Raw genomic sequence first — 18,793 nt, 5'->3', positions numbered from 1 at the left:
ATTCCAGGAATGTTCACCATTTCTATAATCCACAAGCAGCAACAGGGTAAGTCTACATGATGTTAGTTATTCCTCCTAACAGGGTATGTATGTTCTTCTTGTTGCTTAGACTGCAGATAAAGCAAAAAACACTCTTTTGGACATAAAAGAAGAAACGATCTCGAGTACCATGCAAGTGCTGCCATTGGGGAATGGCCAAGGGCAAGAACTGCCAGACTGTATAAAATCTGCAAGAGAGACCCGGATTTCTGACAGTAAGGGCAACTTCCTTTAAAACATACTGGAGTGGGTGATAGGCGCTATTAAAAATATTTGTGCATTACAGGTAGTCCTCGAGTTACAAATGGAATGGAGCCTGCCCATTCCATTCGTAACTTAAGAATTCATGGGAGTGAATCTCGTACCTCGAACAAGATCACTCTCTGCTTTCACCCACGAATTCGCTAATTTAATACATGGGCGAATGCACAGGTCATTAGGTGAACATGAGGTATCTCAGGGTGGGGAAGGCCATGCGGGGCCTAGTGATGGAACAGGCCACCTACTTCAGACCACCCAAGCTTCCCCCCCCCGACCCACTGAAATACCTCATTCTTCCTCCCCCGGGGTCCCTTCAATTGCTCCCCCTCCATCCTGCCGCGCCCGGGTCACTTACCTTGTGAAGATATGTCTCCTCTCCAGCCTGTTTCTTTGTTCCCAGTGAAAGCAGAGAAAGAGCAGGATGAGCATGCCCTGCTCAGCTTCTCTGACTTATTGGGTTGCCGGCCACTTCTGGACTGGCAGGCAGCCTTGGTGAGTCTCCTCCAAAGGCTTCCAGGCTTGGTGTGGAAAAGCGTTTGCATGCCAAAGGGAGGTTTGGGGCAATGAAATCACATTGCTTCAAACCTCCTGTTGGCATGCAAACACTTTTTACGCAGAGCCTGGAAGCTTCTGGATGCCCTGATCTTGTGGGAAGTCAGGCACCCATTCTCTGCAAAAGTGGATGGGTGCCTGAGCACAAGATCATGGCCCTTAGAAGCTTTCAGCCTCCTTTCTGGGGATCAGAGGCTCACAAGAGGTTTCCCCGCCCAGAATAGACCTCTGGAGACCCGCAACCACTGCACCTGACCTCCGATCTGGACGTGGGAGGCCCGCAGTGGGTCTCTGGAGGTTCACTCTGGGCTGAGAAGAAGGGAAGACTTCGATGTTTCAGCCCTTACTTCCATTTGCAAAGACTTTTGCCGCAGATCTAGTCCAGGCCTCTGCAGAGAACAGAGGCCTTTAGTACCATGAGATCTTGCATGATCTTACGGTACTTTAGGTCTCCATTCTCTGCAAACACACAGAAGGCCAGAAGCAGCAAAACAGCCAAGATGCGAAGACTCTAGATAGTATCCACAGGCCTAGTGACTAGGGAGACCTGGGACAGGGGGGTTGTTGAGGGAGTGGCCAGGGTGAATGTTGCAGTGTCTCTGCAGTCATTTGTAAGGGTGAACAACTGCCGTAGTGCTGCAATATTTGTAATTTTGGGACTTTTTCGTAAACACTAGGGGCACTTATCCCGTAACTTAGAACATTTGCAACTCGGTATATCTACCAAGATGACATGTAGAATATGTGGAATATGGCTGCCAATCAAAAGACCCAAAAGGAGAGGGGAAAAAAGTCTTACTCAAATATTAAAAAATACAGAGAATCTTAAATATAGGTAGTGTGAGGCCCAATAGCCTCTATTTAGTTTCATTGTTGTTTGCCTACAGATAGAATCTTTCCATACAAAAGCAACTATTATCCACATAACTAAAGGTATATTCTTTGAACTGCCAGGAAAAGATTGTCTTTGCCCTCTTTCTGCCTTTAGTCTAAGACATCAAAGCTATGCTGCTTCTTTGCTGACTTGTAGGCAGCCCCTCCATCCTGGGATTACAGACTACAGTGCCTCAGGTTTACAGAGGATCTCATGTTTTGATTCAAAAGAAAAGACATTGCTCACAATAGGCATTTTACATATTTTATGCTTTTTGCTCATTATGAAAATTTTGCGTATACAAAACTGATAAATGAGGTGTCCCTAACCCCTGGGCCATGGTCCACTACCAGGTTGTGTCCCATTTGGATCAGGCCGTGCAAGCATCCCCTCCCCCACCACCGGCCACCAAGCTGAAAACTTTGGGGATTGCTGTGATAAATAACTAATCGACATAGAGAATGTTCAAACAAATATCTGTAAGTGCTGGAATTTAAGCACATGGGAAGCTCTTTATAGACCAGGACTAGGACATGAATAGAAGAGAACAGAGCAGAATAGAATAGAATAGAACAGAATTCTTTAAGGGCCAAATGTGATTGGACACAAGGAATTTGTCTCCAGTGCATATGTTCACAGTGTATATATAAACAGCAAATAATAGGTCATAGATCATATATCATAGTTACAATCATTAATCATATGTTACAAAAACAATTGATAAATCATAAGAAAACAATAGGAGAAGATAGGAGAGTTGAGAAGATGAGAAAATATGAGAAATGAGACAGTGCTGTGGGAATTAAGTGTTCATCAGAGTGATGGCATGGGGGGGAACTATATTTGTGTCTAGTTGTTTTGCATGCAACGCTCTATAGCGGCATCCTGAGGGGAGAAGTTGAAATAGTATGGCCAGGATGTGAGGTGTCTGTAGATACTTTCTCTGGTTCGTGCAGTATTGTTGTTGTTGTTAACTGCGAAGTCGTGTCCAACCCATCGCGACCCTATGGACAACATTCCTCTAGGCCTTCCTGTCCTCCACCATCTTCTGGAGTCCATTTAAGCTCATGCCTACTGCTTCAGTGACTCCATCCAGCCACCTCATTCTCTGTCGTCCCCTTCTTCTATTGCCCTCGATCTTTCCCAGCATCAGGCTCTTCTCCAGTGAGTCCTTCCTTCTCATTAGGTGGCCAAAGTATTTGAGTTTTAGCTTCAGGATCTGGCCTTCTAAAGAGCAGTCAGGGTTGATCTCCTCTAGGACTGACCGGTTTGATCGCCTTGCAGTCCAAGGGACTCGCAGGAGTCTTCTCCAGCACCATAGTTCAAAGGCCTCAATTCTTTGGCGCTCAGCCTTTCTTATGGTCCAACTTTCACTGCCATACATTGCAACTGGGAAGACCATAGCCTTGACTATACACACTTTTGTTGACAGGGTGATGTCTCTGCTTTTTAGTGTGCTGTCTAGATTTGCCATGGCTTTCCTCCCCAGGAGCAAGCGTCTTTTAATTTCTTGGCTACAGTCCCCATCTGCAGTGATCTTGGAGCCCAGGAAAATAAAATCTGTCACTACCTCCATTTCTTCCCCATCTATTTGCCAGGAATTGAGAGGGCCAGATGCCATGATCTTGGTTTTCTTAATGTTCAGTTTCAACCCAACTTTTGCACTCTCCTTCACCCGCAACAAGAGGCTCTTTAGTTCTTCTTCACTTTCTGCCATTGGAGTGGTATCATCTGCATATCTTAGGTTGTTGATATTTCTTCCGGCAATCTTAATTCCAACTTTTGATTCATCTAGCCCCGCCTTTCTCATGATGTGCTCTGCATATAAGTTAAATAGGCAGGGCGACAGAATACAGCCTTGCCGGACTCCTTTCCCAATTTTGAACCAATCAGTGGTTCCGTGTCCAGTTCTCACTGTTGCTTCTTGACCCGCATATAGGTTTCTCAAGAGACAAATAAGATGGTCTGGTACTCCCATCTCTTTAAGAACTTGCCACAGTTTGTTATGATCCACACAATCAAAGGCTTTAGCATAGTCAATGAAGCAGAAGTAGATGTTTTTCAGGAACTCCCTAGCTTTCTCCATGATCCAGCGTATGTTGGCAATTTGATCTCTAGTTCCTCTGCGTCTTCGAAATCCTGCCTGTACTTCTGGTAGTTCTCGATCCACATACTGCTGAAGTCTAGCTTGTAGGATTTTAAGCATGACTTTACTAGCATGAGAAATGAGTGCAATGGTGCGATAGTTTGAACATTCTTTGGCACTGCCTTTCTTTGGAATTGGAATGTAAACTGATCTTTTCCAATCCTGTGGCCACTGTTGAGTTTTCCAAATTTGCTGGCAAATTGAGTGTAGCACTTTTACTGCACTGTCTTTTAAGATTTTGAATAGCTCAGCTGGAATACTGTCACCTCCACTAGCTTTGTTGTTGCTCAGCTTTTCTAAGGCCCACTTCACTTCACATTCTAAGATGTCTGGCTCGAGGTCAGTGACCACCTCATTGTGATTATCAGGGACGTTAAGCTCATTCTTGTATAGTTCTTCTGTGTAATTTTGCCACCTCTTCTTAATCTCTTCTGCCTCTGTTAGGTCCCTGCCATTTTGGTCCTTTATCATGCCCATTTTTGCATTGAACGTTCCCTTCATCTCTCCAATTTTCTTGAAAAGATCTCTGGTCCTCCCTATTCTATTGTTTTCTTCTATTTCTTTGCATTGTTCATTTAAGAAGGCATTCTTATCTCTTCTAGCTATTCTCTGGAATTCTGCATTCAGTTGGGCGTATCTTTCTTTTTCTCCCTTACCTTTCGCTTCCCTCCTTTCCTCAGCTATTTGCAAACCTTCCTCAGACAGCCATTTTGCTTTCTTGCATTTCTTTTTCTTTGGGATGGTTTTGGTTGCTACCTGTTGTACAATGTCACGAACCTCTGTCCATAGTTCTTCAGGCACTCTGTCTATCAGATCTAATTCCTTAAATCTATTTGTCACTTGTACTGTATATTCAACAGGGATATGATTTAATTCATACCTGAGTGGCCTAGTGCTTTCCCCTACTTTCTTCAGTTTAAGCCTAAACTTTGCAAGGAGAAGCTCATGGTCTGAGCCACAGTCAGCTCCTGGTCTTGTTTTTACTGATTGTATAGAGCTTCTCCATCTTTGGCTGCAGAGCATATAGTCAATCTGATTTCTGTGTTGACCATCTGGTGATGTCCATGTGTAGAGCCGTCTCTTGGGTTGTTGAAAAAGAGTGTTTGCTATGACCATCGTATTCTCTTGACAGAATTCTATCAGCCTGTGCCCTGCTTCATTTTGCACTCCAAGGCCAAACTTGCCTGTTATTCCGGTTATCTTTTGGCTTCCTACTTTAGCATTCCAATCCCCCATGATGATAAGGACATCATTTTTTGGTGTTAGTTCTATAAGGTGCTGTAGGGCTTCATAGAACCGGTCAATTTCATCCTCTTCAGCACTGGTGGTTGGGGCATAGACTTGGACTACTGTGATACTGAATGGTTTGCCTTGGATTCAAACTGAGATCATTCTGTCATTTTGAGGATTGTATCCCAGTATTGTTTTTCCTACTCTTTTATTGACTATGAAGGCTACTCCATTTCTTCTGAGGGATTCTTGCCCACAGTAGTATACCTGATGGTCATCTGAATTAAATTCACCCATTCCTGTCCATTTTAGTTCGCTGATACCTAAGATGTCGATGTTCAGTCTTGTCATCTCTTGTTTGACCACGTCCAGCTTTCCTTGATTCATGGATCTTACATTCCAGGTTCCTATGGAGAAAAAATCTTTACAGCATCGGACTTTCCTTTCACCACCAGACACATCCACAGCTGAGCGTCCTTTCGGCTTTGGCCCAGTCGCTTCATTCTTTCTGGCGCTACTAGTACTAGCCCTCTGGTCTTCCCCAGTAGCATATTGGACGCCTTCCGACCTGAGGGGCTCATCTTCCAGCGTCATATCGTTTTGCCTTTTGGTACTGTCCATAGGGTTTTCATGGCAAATATACTGGAGTGGGTTGCCATTTCCTTCTCCAGTGGATCACGTTTTGTCAGAACTCTCTGCTATGACCTGTCTGTCTTGGGTGGCCCTGCACAGCTTAGCTTATAGCTTCATTGAATTACGCAAGCCCCTTCGCCACGACAAGGCAGTAATCCATGAAGGGGTCGTGCAGTATACAGATCCTCAACAGAAGGCAGGCTGGTTGCGGTTTATTTTTTTCTGCAGTCCTAACTACTCTTTCAATTCTCTGTCTGTTCTGTTTGGCTGCTGTGCCAAACCAAACAGTTGTTGAGCTACAAATGACAAACTCAATAATTCCTCTGTAGAACTGCATATCCTTGGACAGTCTGAGCTTTCTGAGTTGACGCAGGAAGAACATTCTTTCTTGTGCTTTTTAATTATGGTTATCATACTGTCTTTGTGTTCTCTAGATGAAATCCTAGCTAGGATGTGAACAGGGTGTATTGTACTGTGAAGAACTATCCTATTAGCCAATATAGGAAGGTTTTAAAATACTAAGTGTACTTAGTACTAAGTACTAAGTGTGACATACACTTCTGCAAATCCAAAGAGGCAGTAGAGAAGGTTTAAAGTCATTAAAGCATCCAGGACAGTTAACAGATAATCCATCATTCTTTTACTAAAATGATCAAAATAATAGCTTCTTCTCAAAATGAAGCCAATACTGTAGTACTCTTCTTAAATTTACATTGACCAAGTCCATTTTTTTTAACTTGGTTCTGATAAAATATAAATATTTCACTGTAGAAAAATTAGATAGTGATATAATACAAGCAAAACCCTACCAAATAAGAACATTATTGTCACTTCTCAGTTAAGTGGCGTCACCAGAACTTCGGCTTCCCTAGAAGATAAAGATCTACAAGAACTGGAAAAAATATATTTGGAAAACAACTGGCTCATCTTATCAAAAGGGCTTTAAACTAAAAATGGGTGGGTGGGGGAACTTCATGATCTATTGAAACCTAATTCCAAGCAAAAATCACTAGATAACCAATCACATAAGGAGGAAGGGAGTAAAGAGAAAAAAGAAACAAAGAAAAACATAATGAAATAGAGAGTGATGGAAAGGATGGAAATCCCAATTATAAAGTAGGAGATACAAGAAACATACCCAAGACCAATAAAGGACTCAAATGCCTACATAGTAATGCTCAAAGTTTAGGGAACAAGCAGGGCGAATGTGAAGTATTATTACATGAAGGCAGATACGATATAGTTGCCATTACTGAAACCTGGTGGGATGAAACTTATGACTGGAATGTACTGATGGAAGGATATAAACTATTCAAAAGAAACAGACCCAACAAAAGAGGAGGTGGAGTTGCATTATACATAAAACATCACTACATCTCTGACAGAACCTAGACCTTGAAGAATCCTACAACAGTCAAATATAGTGGACATTTCTTAGTTTAATAATATTTTTCCTAATAGATAAGTTTTATAATGCTTATAGAATTACTTATCTGGGTAGAAACACTGAATACTGTGTAGATCAGGGGTCCCCAACCCCCGGTCCATGGACCAGTACTGTGCTACGGCATGCCAGCAACCGGGCTGCACAAACAAGCAAAGCCCCATCTGCAAGATGCAGGCAGCTCACAAAACCACGCACCCTCTGGTCTGTGGAAAAACCACTCTCCACAGAACTGGTGTCTGGTGCCCAAAAGATTGGGTACCTCTGGTGTAGATAATTTTGTGGGGAGGGGATTATGTTAAAATTTCAATGGAATGGATTTAATACTTCCACCTTAAGTTTTTATTGCTTAATTGTCCCATTCAAAGAACTATATGGGAGTTCAAGTTGTTGCCTTCTACTTCTAATATACAGGTATCTATCTAAAACCTAGTATCTTTCTTACCATAGAGAATCTGGCACCGAGGGAAGAATAAAAATGCTAGACACATTTTTTCAACTGTATGCTTTCCCCCCAGGTCCTGTGGTTTTATACGCTGTGATGGATGCTGTACCAGTATTACGATGGAAGGAATTTGTGAGGAACCTGGGACTGAGTGAAAATACAATTGAGAGGATTTTTTTTGACCATAGGCCTGTGCGGGATGCACAATATGAGACACTAAAAGAATGGAGACTATTGGCAAACCATGATGCTACTATGGAGCGCATCAGTCAGGTTCTCAGTAGAATGGACCTAAGTGGATGTATTGAGGATATTCAGGAAGCACTGGTCAAACTGTGAGAGACATTGTATTAACTGCTTTCTTTCCAAAGAGAACTCACTGGTGCAAACTTACTTTATCTTCAAGTTTGTTTTTCCATTGTACCATAAATGGAATTTTTTAAATATACTGTGTATCCCTAACATATGCTTTAAATGGAATCATCCAGTTAATTAAGCAAATTAAGGTGTGTGTGTAATATAAGAGTTACCTATTAATATTCATCCACTATATAGCCAAACTCATATCAAATGTTTGTTTTGTTTTTTAATGCCCATTATTTTTGCCTACTTCTTAATGTATATGTTTCATGTGCCCAGTAACTATGCACTTGTGAAAAAAATATAGATCTTTTAAAACAAGGGAAGGAATGAACATATTAAGGGGGGGACTTTGAGAAAAGATTGTTCAGTTTTAAGGAAGAGGAAACTATGAGAAAGAAACTTGAAACAATAACACCTTGATTTTGGATCCTATAAGATGGGTCAGAGAGAAACTGCCAAGTTTCAAGATTTTGCTTTTCTTCCCTACAACAATAAAGAACATTCTTGGAACCTCTGCTTTACCCTATTTCTTGCCTTTGCTTTTCTTGAATGGTTGCATGCATACTGTTTTTATTAGGAAAGCTTAATTTGTATACTAACTATAGGGTTAGTATTGGTATCTAGGATTTTTCAGACTGGACTTTACAAATCATCATATACAACTAGTATTAAATCCATAAATAGTATAAATATATACTATATTATAAATATAATAAATATTGAATATAAATATGTAGTATATAGTTATAGTATAAATATTAATCTTGGAGTCCTAATGGACAATCACTTAAATATGAGCCAGTGGTGAGCTGAGCTACCAAAAAAACCAATGCAATTTGAGGCTACATTAACAGAGATCTAGAATCAAGATCATGTGAAGTGTTAATACCACTTTATAATGCTTCAAACCTGCTTAGTCCTCTCTTTATTCTAGAGACAACAGATTCCATGGAAATAGCAGTTCTGAATCTCTTTTCAACTTCGAGTCCTTGTCATTCAAAAGATTCCCCTGAAGAATATGAAGACGAACTTCAGCACCTTGAAGGAAAGTACCTGAGATCCTGGTGACATTTCAAAGACGTGCCCTATTTTTATCTGTATTACCATTGAGGAACTGTCACGTCTTTGCCAGAACATACAGCTGGAAGACATGGTGAAAGTCTTGCAAGTTGGTGGCTATTACAGATAGAAACACTTCTGACAGTGAAAGACCTACAGGGAAGCTACAGGGCTGCAGATATGAGACAAAATGGTACCTGACCAGTTGATGCCAGAGAGACTAGCTCTACTTCTCTGCCTTCCTCCAGCTGAGTTTCAGATGACTCCTTTCCCACAAATTGGCCCCTAATGTAGATCTAATCATCCTGTATCTCTCCACTCAACAGCAGGACCCCAGAAGAACGCTGCACTACAACCAGAGCTGGACCTGGATCCAATCAACTTCCTTGTGATAATGTCTGGTAAGGCTTGACAACCAAGGTTAAACTGAAGACTTTGAAAAAGAAAGGCCTTATATTCCTACAATCTCCAATTCAGTTCTCACCTGGAGAAATTGGCCTTTCACTATTCCATTTCCTTTTTCTTACCATTCTGGTTATGCAGGAAGTGTGTGGTGACACCAGCCCCCTGGCCCTAGCTCCTTCTCTTAGACTGAGTCAGGTTAAACCCTCCCCACATATCATGACCCAGAAAAACATGGTCACATGCCATATCTTAGAGCACATGTGTAGGTAGGCAGAGCCACAGGTTGTTCCTCCCTTGACTTCTCAGGAAGTCTATCAGGCTGACCCTTACACATTTCTTCCTGTGGACCTGGGATAGGCAGAATGATCCAACTTTGTCTCTTCATGATATACTTTCCAGCATCTTTGACAAGCTGCTCTGGGCCATCGTCATTTTGCTGTACTGCAGTTAGAATGTGTTCCTGTTCCTGACCAAGATGAAGGTGGGCTTTTAGCTTCCTAAAGGAGCAGAGCAACAGTCCAGCCCTCCTCATCCTGCAGCTACAGGTGGAGATACAGCTTGGAAGGAGGTGGCTCTCCTGCATGGGCAGATTTTAATGTCTCTTGGAGATACTATTGTTTCCTGTGAGGGCAATTATGTTGAGAGAAACAAGTTGTTTGGAAGAACAACAGGTAATATAAAAAGCTACCAGGACTGGAAGCTAAAACATAGAAAGAATGGTTGAAGGAATTGGGTATGTTTAGTTTAATGAAAAGGACTAGGAATGACATGATAGCAGTGTTCCAATATCTAAGGCAGGGCTTTTCAACCTTTTCACCCATTGTACCACTTTTAGGATATGGCAACATCTGAGTACCACCAGTCACCTAGCAAGGTGTCAAAAACTTGATGACCAAAAAAAAAGTAAAAAAGTGATGAACTACAGGTAGTCCTCAACTTACAACAGTTCGCTTAGTGACTGTTCGAAGTTACAATGGCACTGAAAAAAGTGCCCCCCAAGCACAGCCGAGCAAGACATCTGCCTGCCTGCCTGGCGGCACTTTCTCCTGTCCGAGGTTTTCATTGTGAGCATTTCTGTTGAGGATTGGCAGCGGGGGTGGGGTGGGGTTTGGTTTTTATTCCCCCTCCCCCCCCCCCATCTGCTAGGTGGTTGCAGCAGGTTTTGGTCACTTCATATGACCCTGGGACACTGTGACTGTCATAACTATGAATCAGTTGCCAAGCATCTGAATATAAATTACAAGACCCTGGAGATGCTGCAACATTCCAGCTGATTGGCGCTTCTTGGCTCAGAAGCGCCAGAATCAGCGCTGAGCTCCAGGTGGAGCCTGGTGCTGATCTTGGCGTTTCCACTAAGCCCTGACAGCCCTGCAGCTCCAGCCATCTCCTCTCGCTCAGGCTTGTGCGGTGCTGCCACTAGTTCAGCTCATTCCCCTCCCCCGCTACTTTTCTAGGATGGTCGCGTACCACCTGCCAATGTACCACAGGTGGTACCCGTACCATTGGTTGAAAAGCCCTTATCTAAGGTGCTGCCACAAAGAAGAGAGAGTCAAGCTATTCTCCAAAGAACCTGAAGGCAGAAGCAATGGATTGAAACTAATCAAGGAGAAAATCTTCCTGACCACTAGAATAATCACTAGAACGATTTGCTTGCAGAAAATGTGGGTGCTCCAACATTGGAGGTTTTTAAGAAAACATTGGACAACCATTTGTCTGAAATGTTATAGGGTTTCCTGCTTGAGCAAGGGTTGGACTAGAAGACCTTAAGATCCGTTCAAATTGTTAGTCTGTTAGATACAATCAGTGATAACATACAATTAACAAATATTTATGTGTAGGATTTGTTGACCTTCTCTTTATAGGTAAGTAATTGAATACATTTAAACAACATAGCCCATATCCCCTGCTGAAGAGAAGAGAGAAGAGAAACTGGAAGGAACCTTGGAGGTCTTCTAGTCCAGCCCCTTGCTCAAGCAGGAGAACCTATACCATTTCAGACAAGTGACTGTCCAGTCTCTGCTTAAAAACCTCCAGTGATGGAGCACCCACGATTTCTGAAGACAAGCTGTTCCACTGGTTAATTGTCCTCACTGTTAGGAAGTTAATCCTTAATTCCAGGTCGCTTCTCTCTTCGGTCAGTTTCCAACCATTGTTTCTTGTCCTGCCCTCTGGTGCTTTGGAGAATAGTTTGATGCCCTCTTAATTTCGCTCTGTAATCAGAAATGCTTACACGAAATACCAGCATTTTTAAATAGCATATCTGCGCCCTGCGATGAAGTTTTAACGTCCATCCGTTAGGAAAAAAAGGAACGGACCGTTACAGGAATACAAAAACCAACGTTGAACGGGAGGAGACAAACTCGCGGGTGAGATCAAATGCTGGATCCCCTCGGATATTTCTATGGACGCTAGAAATTCCGCCACTGTGAATGAGATGCGCGAAGAAGCCGGCTCGCAGTTCCTGGAATATCTGGCGAGGCTTTTACGGGAAATCGTCAGTAAAGGACGACACTTCCGGCGCTTTGAACGGTTTGGCGGGAAGATGGCGGCTGAGGGCTGCTGCCTGGAAGAACCGAGGCTCCTGGAGGCGGCCACGGTCCCCTTTTCTCCCCGTGAAGAAGCCACGAGGGGCCCAGTGCTCAGCCCACCTGCCGGCTTAGAGAGCTCCAGAGCCCGGACTCGCAGCTTGCAAGGTAAGCAGGCTTTGAACCCGTAGCCGGGCGGGTTCAGTTCAATCTCAAAAGGATGAGAAATATAAGAAATATATTTGGAAGCTGAACGGCTGGGAAAAATAATGGCTAGTAATCGAGAAAGGTTTATTAGTAAGATTTCATTGCAGCCGATGCATGCTAAGCGTGAGCTGCAAATAAAGCACGCAGTGGCCAGAGATGAATTTTTGGGTTGCAACTTTTGCTAACTTATTAAAATGTCAAATGGTCATTGTGATATGGGACTGGAGAAACATCTCCTGGAGCAGTAGCTGCATAAAAGAAAGCTTCTCAAAACTTGCTGTTTTCTACACGGGAATTCTTAAATGAATCTAATAAATGATAGTTAAACTTTATTTAAATTTTATTAATATTTTTCTTACTGTATCACACATTTTCCTGAATAGTCATAAGGCAGAATATTGATTTTGAAACTAAAATTTATGGGCAAATTTCTAACCATTAAATAAGATTTCTGTCCTAACCATGTTTCTCCTTTGTATGACTTACAAATGAGTTTTAGAAAATCATTTATGCAGTATTTCAGGGGACATATTTATGTTATCGCATCCGAGAAGACACCTGAATTCAAAATGCATTACTTAAACCTCAGTAGTAATTTCTGAATTCTGCTTTATCAGACTAGTTCATACTCTGAAAAACATTTTGTTCTATTAATTGATAAACAAAAGCATTATATGATACATTTATCTGTCAGATTATTTATTTTGCAACTTTGCATCCCTTTGACAACTGGTTATCATTATAGATCCAGGATAGGCACTTTCCACTTCCAATTGGTAGATCAATTTGCACTGTAATTCTTTGGATGTATAATATGCAGTTCAGACATATGGGATAGGCAGGATTAGAAAGACTTACCGTACTTAGATTTCAAAAGATACAATATATGAAGTGCCTTGTGAGTTAGAGATTGCATATGTACATGTGCATACATAGAAAAAGAACAAATGCACACAAGGACCCCACACCTTGATGCAACTGCAGTTGCTCAGCAGATACAGATGCTAGCTAGTTCAACTGTAGTGGAATCTTTGGAGAAGGATTTTTTTTCACAACAGCATTAACCAAGATCATGAAGAAGGATACAAACTAAATTATGCAGCTTTAATTGTGTCTGTCTCAACATTCCCATTTCGAGTCACAATAGTGTTTTTGTCCTGCTTCAGCAGTGAGAAACAGCAGTTGATTCTCTTCCACAAACTTAGTGGGTTTTCAACTGAACTGAGGGAAAAATTTCCCAAGGACCTTAATGGGTGAATACATATTTTCTCACATTCACTTCAGAAGGATTCCACACCAAGCCAGAACTTTTAACTTTTTTAAAATAAATTGTTCAGAAACTGTTGTGAGCATGCTCATGACTTTGCTGTTTCCAATAATGTATTGGTTATTGCTACTTACATTTGCTTGCATATTTCTTTTTATTAAAGAGTTTTACAAAAACAAAATTTTACAATATATCCCCAAATCCCCCCCACCCCAAACCTGCCCACCCGCTTGCATATTAACAATTTTCTGTTGCTTTTCATTTGTAATTTTGTAAATAGAGACAGTATCTAATTTTTCTCAAGGAAATGAAAGCTGTTTCCATTCTAAGTTTCAATAATCCAAATAATAATACATTGATAAAATCACCATTAGCCAATTGCAAAAGGCAGCTTTATTTGGAATAGCTTACATCCTGTTATGATACCCTTAACACTGTCAAACAACATCTGCTTATTCCAGATCCTTGGGAGAAACTTGATAGGTGGATAAACATGACAAATGTGGTCTATACGCTTGGCTGCCTGCGCAACAAAAATAACGCTCCCTTAAAATCTCTGATATTTATTCATATTAAATATTTCAATAACTGCATAAAGTTCTGTGAAAAACATTTAATTAAATGTGGTTATCATAAGAACTATGCTTTCATATCAGAAGCTCATACTGATTACCAGGAAGCCTTGTCATCTAAGTACTATAGTGATTCTCAGCTCCCATTATTTTCTATGGATATTTATGACTCCTATCCAGGGAGCAAAAGTCAGTTCTTATTGATCTCACAACTATAAACTATAATTAGCTTTTAAATCCCAACAAATTTTTCATATTTATTAATCCCCTGTATGTCCCACCAACCACCTCTGTGGTAGAGGAGTCCTAATGTAATGCTGGATTTCCACTTAGGACCATGTCAACATGTGGATGTTCCTGATGACAACAGTGACAAACTATTGTTAGCAAACTGGGAGCTTCCCAAAACAGTCCTGGAGAAATATCATGGTTTGGGAGTAGTTCGTATGTTCCAATGGCAAGCAGAGTGCTTGATGGCTGATCAAGTATTGGAGGGAAGGAACTTAGTCTACTCGGGTAAGACAGATACTAATAAAATCATTTACTGTTTTTTTTTCCTTTTTCTGCATTTTTTTTAGTTTTATAGGTTTTAGGTGAGAACAATTTACACAATTTTACTGAAGTATTTAGATATTGAATTGGATAGTGCGCTTCCCTTTTTCTGTTTCTAATATAAATTAATTTTAATGGCAGTTTCTTTAGTAATGTCAAATGACATGGATTTGGATTACATTTTAAGCATGGGAAAGTTGGAAAAAAATTAACAAAATTTATTTCATAAATGATACTAATATTCTTCCAACTTTTTAATAACTCTTACAGAAAGTTTGAGGACAAGATGTGTCAGGGCCCACTTCAAAACCTCATCCCAAGAAAGCAGAACTCGTGGAAGCAGACTCTTCCATAAGGAACTTTTATTAGGAGAAGCTGATAGCAGCCATACTAGACAGGATCTGAGGATTTCCCATGCAGATTGATAGGTTAAAGTGTCCTAAGCAAAAACTCCTCCCCATAGTTCATCCGGTCAGTTCGAATCAGCCAATCCTCAGATGTTAAGTTCATAATGAGAAACGGGAGATAACATCAGGCTGGCTCCTGTTGTAACAGTGATGTTTAGGCGACTCTTCGCGCCTTCTCTTGAGAGCGCAGAGATAAGCCAGTTGCCGGAGGTCACATTCCTTTCTTCCTCCTGCCTTTGCTAGCTGACATTAAGGTAGAAGAAAATTCAGAGAGAAATAATGCAGGAAAGCGAAGTGTTACAATGTAGTGATAGAGTAAGTCAAGGCAATAACCCCGCAAACATTCCCCTCTCCCTCCAGGAGTATGGCAGAACTCAGGGAGAGATGAGAATGAGAAGTGGGTCAGGGGAGAAATATGAATGAGACATAGGAAAGCAATATAACTATGGGTTCTGACATGATGTATGTAAATACTCTAAATTTATAAGAAGCATTGTTGATTGATAAGAATGTTTTCCAAGCTAGTGGCTGTAGAAAAATACGGTATTAGATAAAGAGAAATGTTTTTAAATTCTTATTGTTAGAGTATCAGTATGCTAGAGCGATATTTATGAAAGTGAGAGAGGCTTAGATATTTTTCTACCTGATTGGTACAAAAATATTTTGGATTCTTATTTCTATTTTATTAATAGCATAACCTGACTTTTTTAGACTGCAATACAGTGTAAATTTACTGAGCGGAGTAATTTTGCGTTGCTAAGCAAGATGGTTGTTAAGTAAGTTATGCTCCATGTTATGATTTTTTGGCACAGTTGTTAAGCGAATCACTGCATTTAAGTGAATAATGTGGTGGTTAAGTGAAAATCTACCTTCACCCATTGACTTTCCTTGCTGGAAGCCGGCTCAGATGATTATTGGTGGGATACCATGTGCTCTCTGAACAGTCTATAATTTTAGAAATTCTTGAATAAAAAAAAAGTCTGTAGCTGTTAATCATTTTCTTATAAATTGTTGCCTCTTTTTTCAATGGCTTTCAGCTCCCACGAGTGCGGGGAAAACACTTGTTGCCGAATTACTCATATTGAAGAGAGTTTTAGAAACACGGAAGAAAGCATTGTTCATTCTCCCTTTCATCTCTGTGGCAAAAGAGAAGAAATATTACCTACAGGTGTGATTTTAAAATTGCAGTGGGACTTTCTTTAGTGGCTTTGGATTGCTGTTTTTTTAAAAAACCTGGAACGGGGTAGTGATCTTGATGTGCATTGTGATCTTGAAGCAACATAAATCACATATATTCTTGGCACGATCATTTGCAAGATAAGGAAAGTAATTATTTAACTAGGTTTATTTTCTACTTACTTACCAAAGAATGGGCAATTTATAAGTATCAACACTGAAACAAACCCATCATTAAAACTTTATATTAATAGGTTGTAAATAATTTTAGAAGTGCTGATTTTGAACACTGCCTGTATCTATGTGCTTCTTTCTGAAAAATAGGCTATGTTCCAAGAAGAGGGTGTACAAGTGGAAGGTTATATAGGCAGTGTTTCTCCTTCGGTCCCTTTTTCTGCACTGGACGTTGCAGTCTGTACTATTGAGAGAGCCAACGGTCTGGTCAATAGACTCATAGATGAGAAAACTCTTGACTCTCTGGGTAAGCTGACAAATATCAATATAAAGAGAATAGTGAAAAACAAATTGTTTACTTGGATACATCTTTTTTCAGCATGATAGCCACGTCTGTAACCATTTTTTCTCTCACGAACAGAAAGAACACACACATTCACATACATCCCCTTGTTATTGTTAGCTGCGAAGTCGTGTCTGACCCATCGCAACCCCATGGATAATGTTCCTCCAGGCCTTCCTGTCCTCTACCATTTTCTGGAGTCCATTTAAGCTCACGCCTATTGCTTCAGTGACACCATCCAGCCACCTCATTTTCTGTCGTCCCTCTATTGCCCTCAATCTTTCCCAGCATTAGGCTCTTCTCCAGTGAGTCCTTCTCATTAGGTGGCCAAAGTATTTGGGTTTCAACTTCAGGATCTGGCCTTCTAAAGAGCAGTCAGGGTTGATCTCCTCTAGGACTGACTTCCCCTTCATGGATTACTGCCTTGTCGTGGCGAAGGGGCTTGCGTAATTCAATGAAGCTATGAGCTATGCCGTGCAGGGCCACCCAAGACGGACAGGTCATAGCAGAGAGTTCTGACAAAACGTGATCCACGGGAGAAGGAAATGGCAACCCACTCCAGTATCTTTGCCATGAAAACCCTATGGACAGTACCAAAAGGCAAAACGATATGACGCTGGAAGATGAGCCCCTCAGGTCGGAAGGCGTCCAATATGCTACTGGGGAAGAGCAGAGGGCTAGTACTAGTAGCGCCAGAAAGAATGAAGCGACTGGGCCAAAGCCGAAAGGACGCTCAGCTGTGGATGTGTCTGGTGGTGAAAGGAAAGTCCGATGCTGTAAAGATTTTTTCTCCATAGGAACCTGGAATGTAAGATCCATGAATCAAGGAAAGCTGGACGTGGTCAAACAAGTGACGACAAGACTGAACATTGACATCTTAGGTATCAGTGAACTAAAATGGACAGGAATGGGTGAATTTAATTCAGATGACCATCAGGTATACTACTGCGGGCAAGAATCCCTCAGAAGAAATGGAGTAGCCTTCATAGTCAATAAAAGAGTAGGAAAAGCAATACTGGGATACAATCCTCAAAATGACAGAATGATCTCAGTTCGAATCCAAGGCAAACCATTCAATATCACAGTAGTCCAAGTCTATGCCCCAACCACCAGTGCTGAAGAGGATGAAATTGACCAGTTCTATGAAGCACTACAGCACCTTATAGAACTAACACCAAAAAATGATGTTCTTATCATCATGGGGGATTGGAATGCTAAAGTAGGAAGCCAAAAGATAACTGGAATAACAGGCAAGTTTGGCCTTGGAGTGCAAAATGAAGCAGGGCACAGGCTGATAGAATTCTGTCAAGAGAATGCGATGGTCATAGCAAACACTCTTTTCCAACAACCCAAGAGACGGCTCTACACATGGACATCACCAGATGGTCAACACAGAAATCAGATTGACTATATGCTCTGCAGCCAAAGATGGAGAAGCTCTATACAGTCAGTAAAAACAAGACCAGGAGCTGACTGTGGCTCAGACCATGAGCTTCTCCTTGCAAAGTTTAGGCTTAAACTGAAGAAAGTAGGGAAAAGCACTAGGCCAGTCAGGTATGAATTAAATCATATCCCTGTTGAATATACAGTAGAGGTGACAAATAGATTTAAGGAATTAGATCTGATAGACAGAGTGCCTGAAGAACTATGGACAGAGGTTCGTGACATTGTACAACAGGTAGCAACCAAAACCATCCCAAAGAAAAAGAAATGCAAGAAAGCAAAATGGCTGTCTGAGGAAGCTTTGCAAATAGCTGAGGAAAGGAGGGAAGCGAAAGGCAAGGGAGAAAAAGAAAGATACACCCAATTGAATGCAGAATTCCAGAGAATAGCTAGAAGAGATAAGAATGCCTTCTTAAATGAACAGTGCAAAGAAATAGAAGAAAACAATAGAATAGGGAGGACCAGAGATCTTTTCAAGAAAATTGGAGAAATGAAGGGAACGTTTAATGCAAAAATGGGCATGATAAAGGACCAAAATGGCAGGGACCTAACAGAGGCAGAAGAGATTAAGAAGAGGTGGCAAAATTACACAGAAGAACTATACAAGAATGAGCTTAACGTCCCTGATAATCACAATGAGGTGGTCACTGACCTCGAGCCAGACATCCTAGAATGT

General features: G+C 41.2%; 2 protein-coding genes across 2 annotated transcripts in view; both read left to right on the top strand.

Moving 5' to 3' along the window:
• The window catches only part of LOC310634441 (tumor necrosis factor receptor superfamily member 1A-like), a 29,958-nt gene extending 21,461 nt beyond the window's left edge, over positions 1–8,497 (top strand). The window contains exons 9-10 of the mRNA XM_083352830.1: positions 110–254; positions 7,698–8,497. Of these exons, the coding sequence (XP_083208956.1) occupies positions 110–254; positions 7,698–7,963 (411 nt within the window). The 3' untranslated portion in view covers positions 7,964–8,497. The remainder of the gene's footprint in view (positions 1–109; positions 255–7,697) is intronic.
• Positions 8,498–11,880: 3,383 nt separating this feature from the next.
• The window catches only part of POLQ (DNA polymerase theta), a gene marked incomplete at its 5' end in the record, with an annotated part of 84,263 nt that continues 77,350 nt past the window's right edge, over positions 11,881–18,793 (top strand). Inside the window, 5 exon segments of the mRNA XM_083353467.1 lie at positions 11,881–11,968; positions 11,971–12,144; positions 14,356–14,538; positions 16,019–16,149; positions 16,482–16,638. Coding sequence (XP_083209593.1) covers positions 11,881–11,968; positions 11,971–12,144; positions 14,356–14,538; positions 16,019–16,149; positions 16,482–16,638 — 733 coding nt within the window.

This window comes from Vipera ursinii, assembly GCF_947247035.1.
Source record: "Vipera ursinii genome assembly, chromosome: 2".
Taxonomy (NCBI): domain Eukaryota; kingdom Metazoa; phylum Chordata; class Lepidosauria; order Squamata; family Viperidae; genus Vipera; species Vipera ursinii.
Note: the sequence above shows the minus strand (reverse complement) of the source record. Positions and strands in the feature narration are given on the sequence as shown.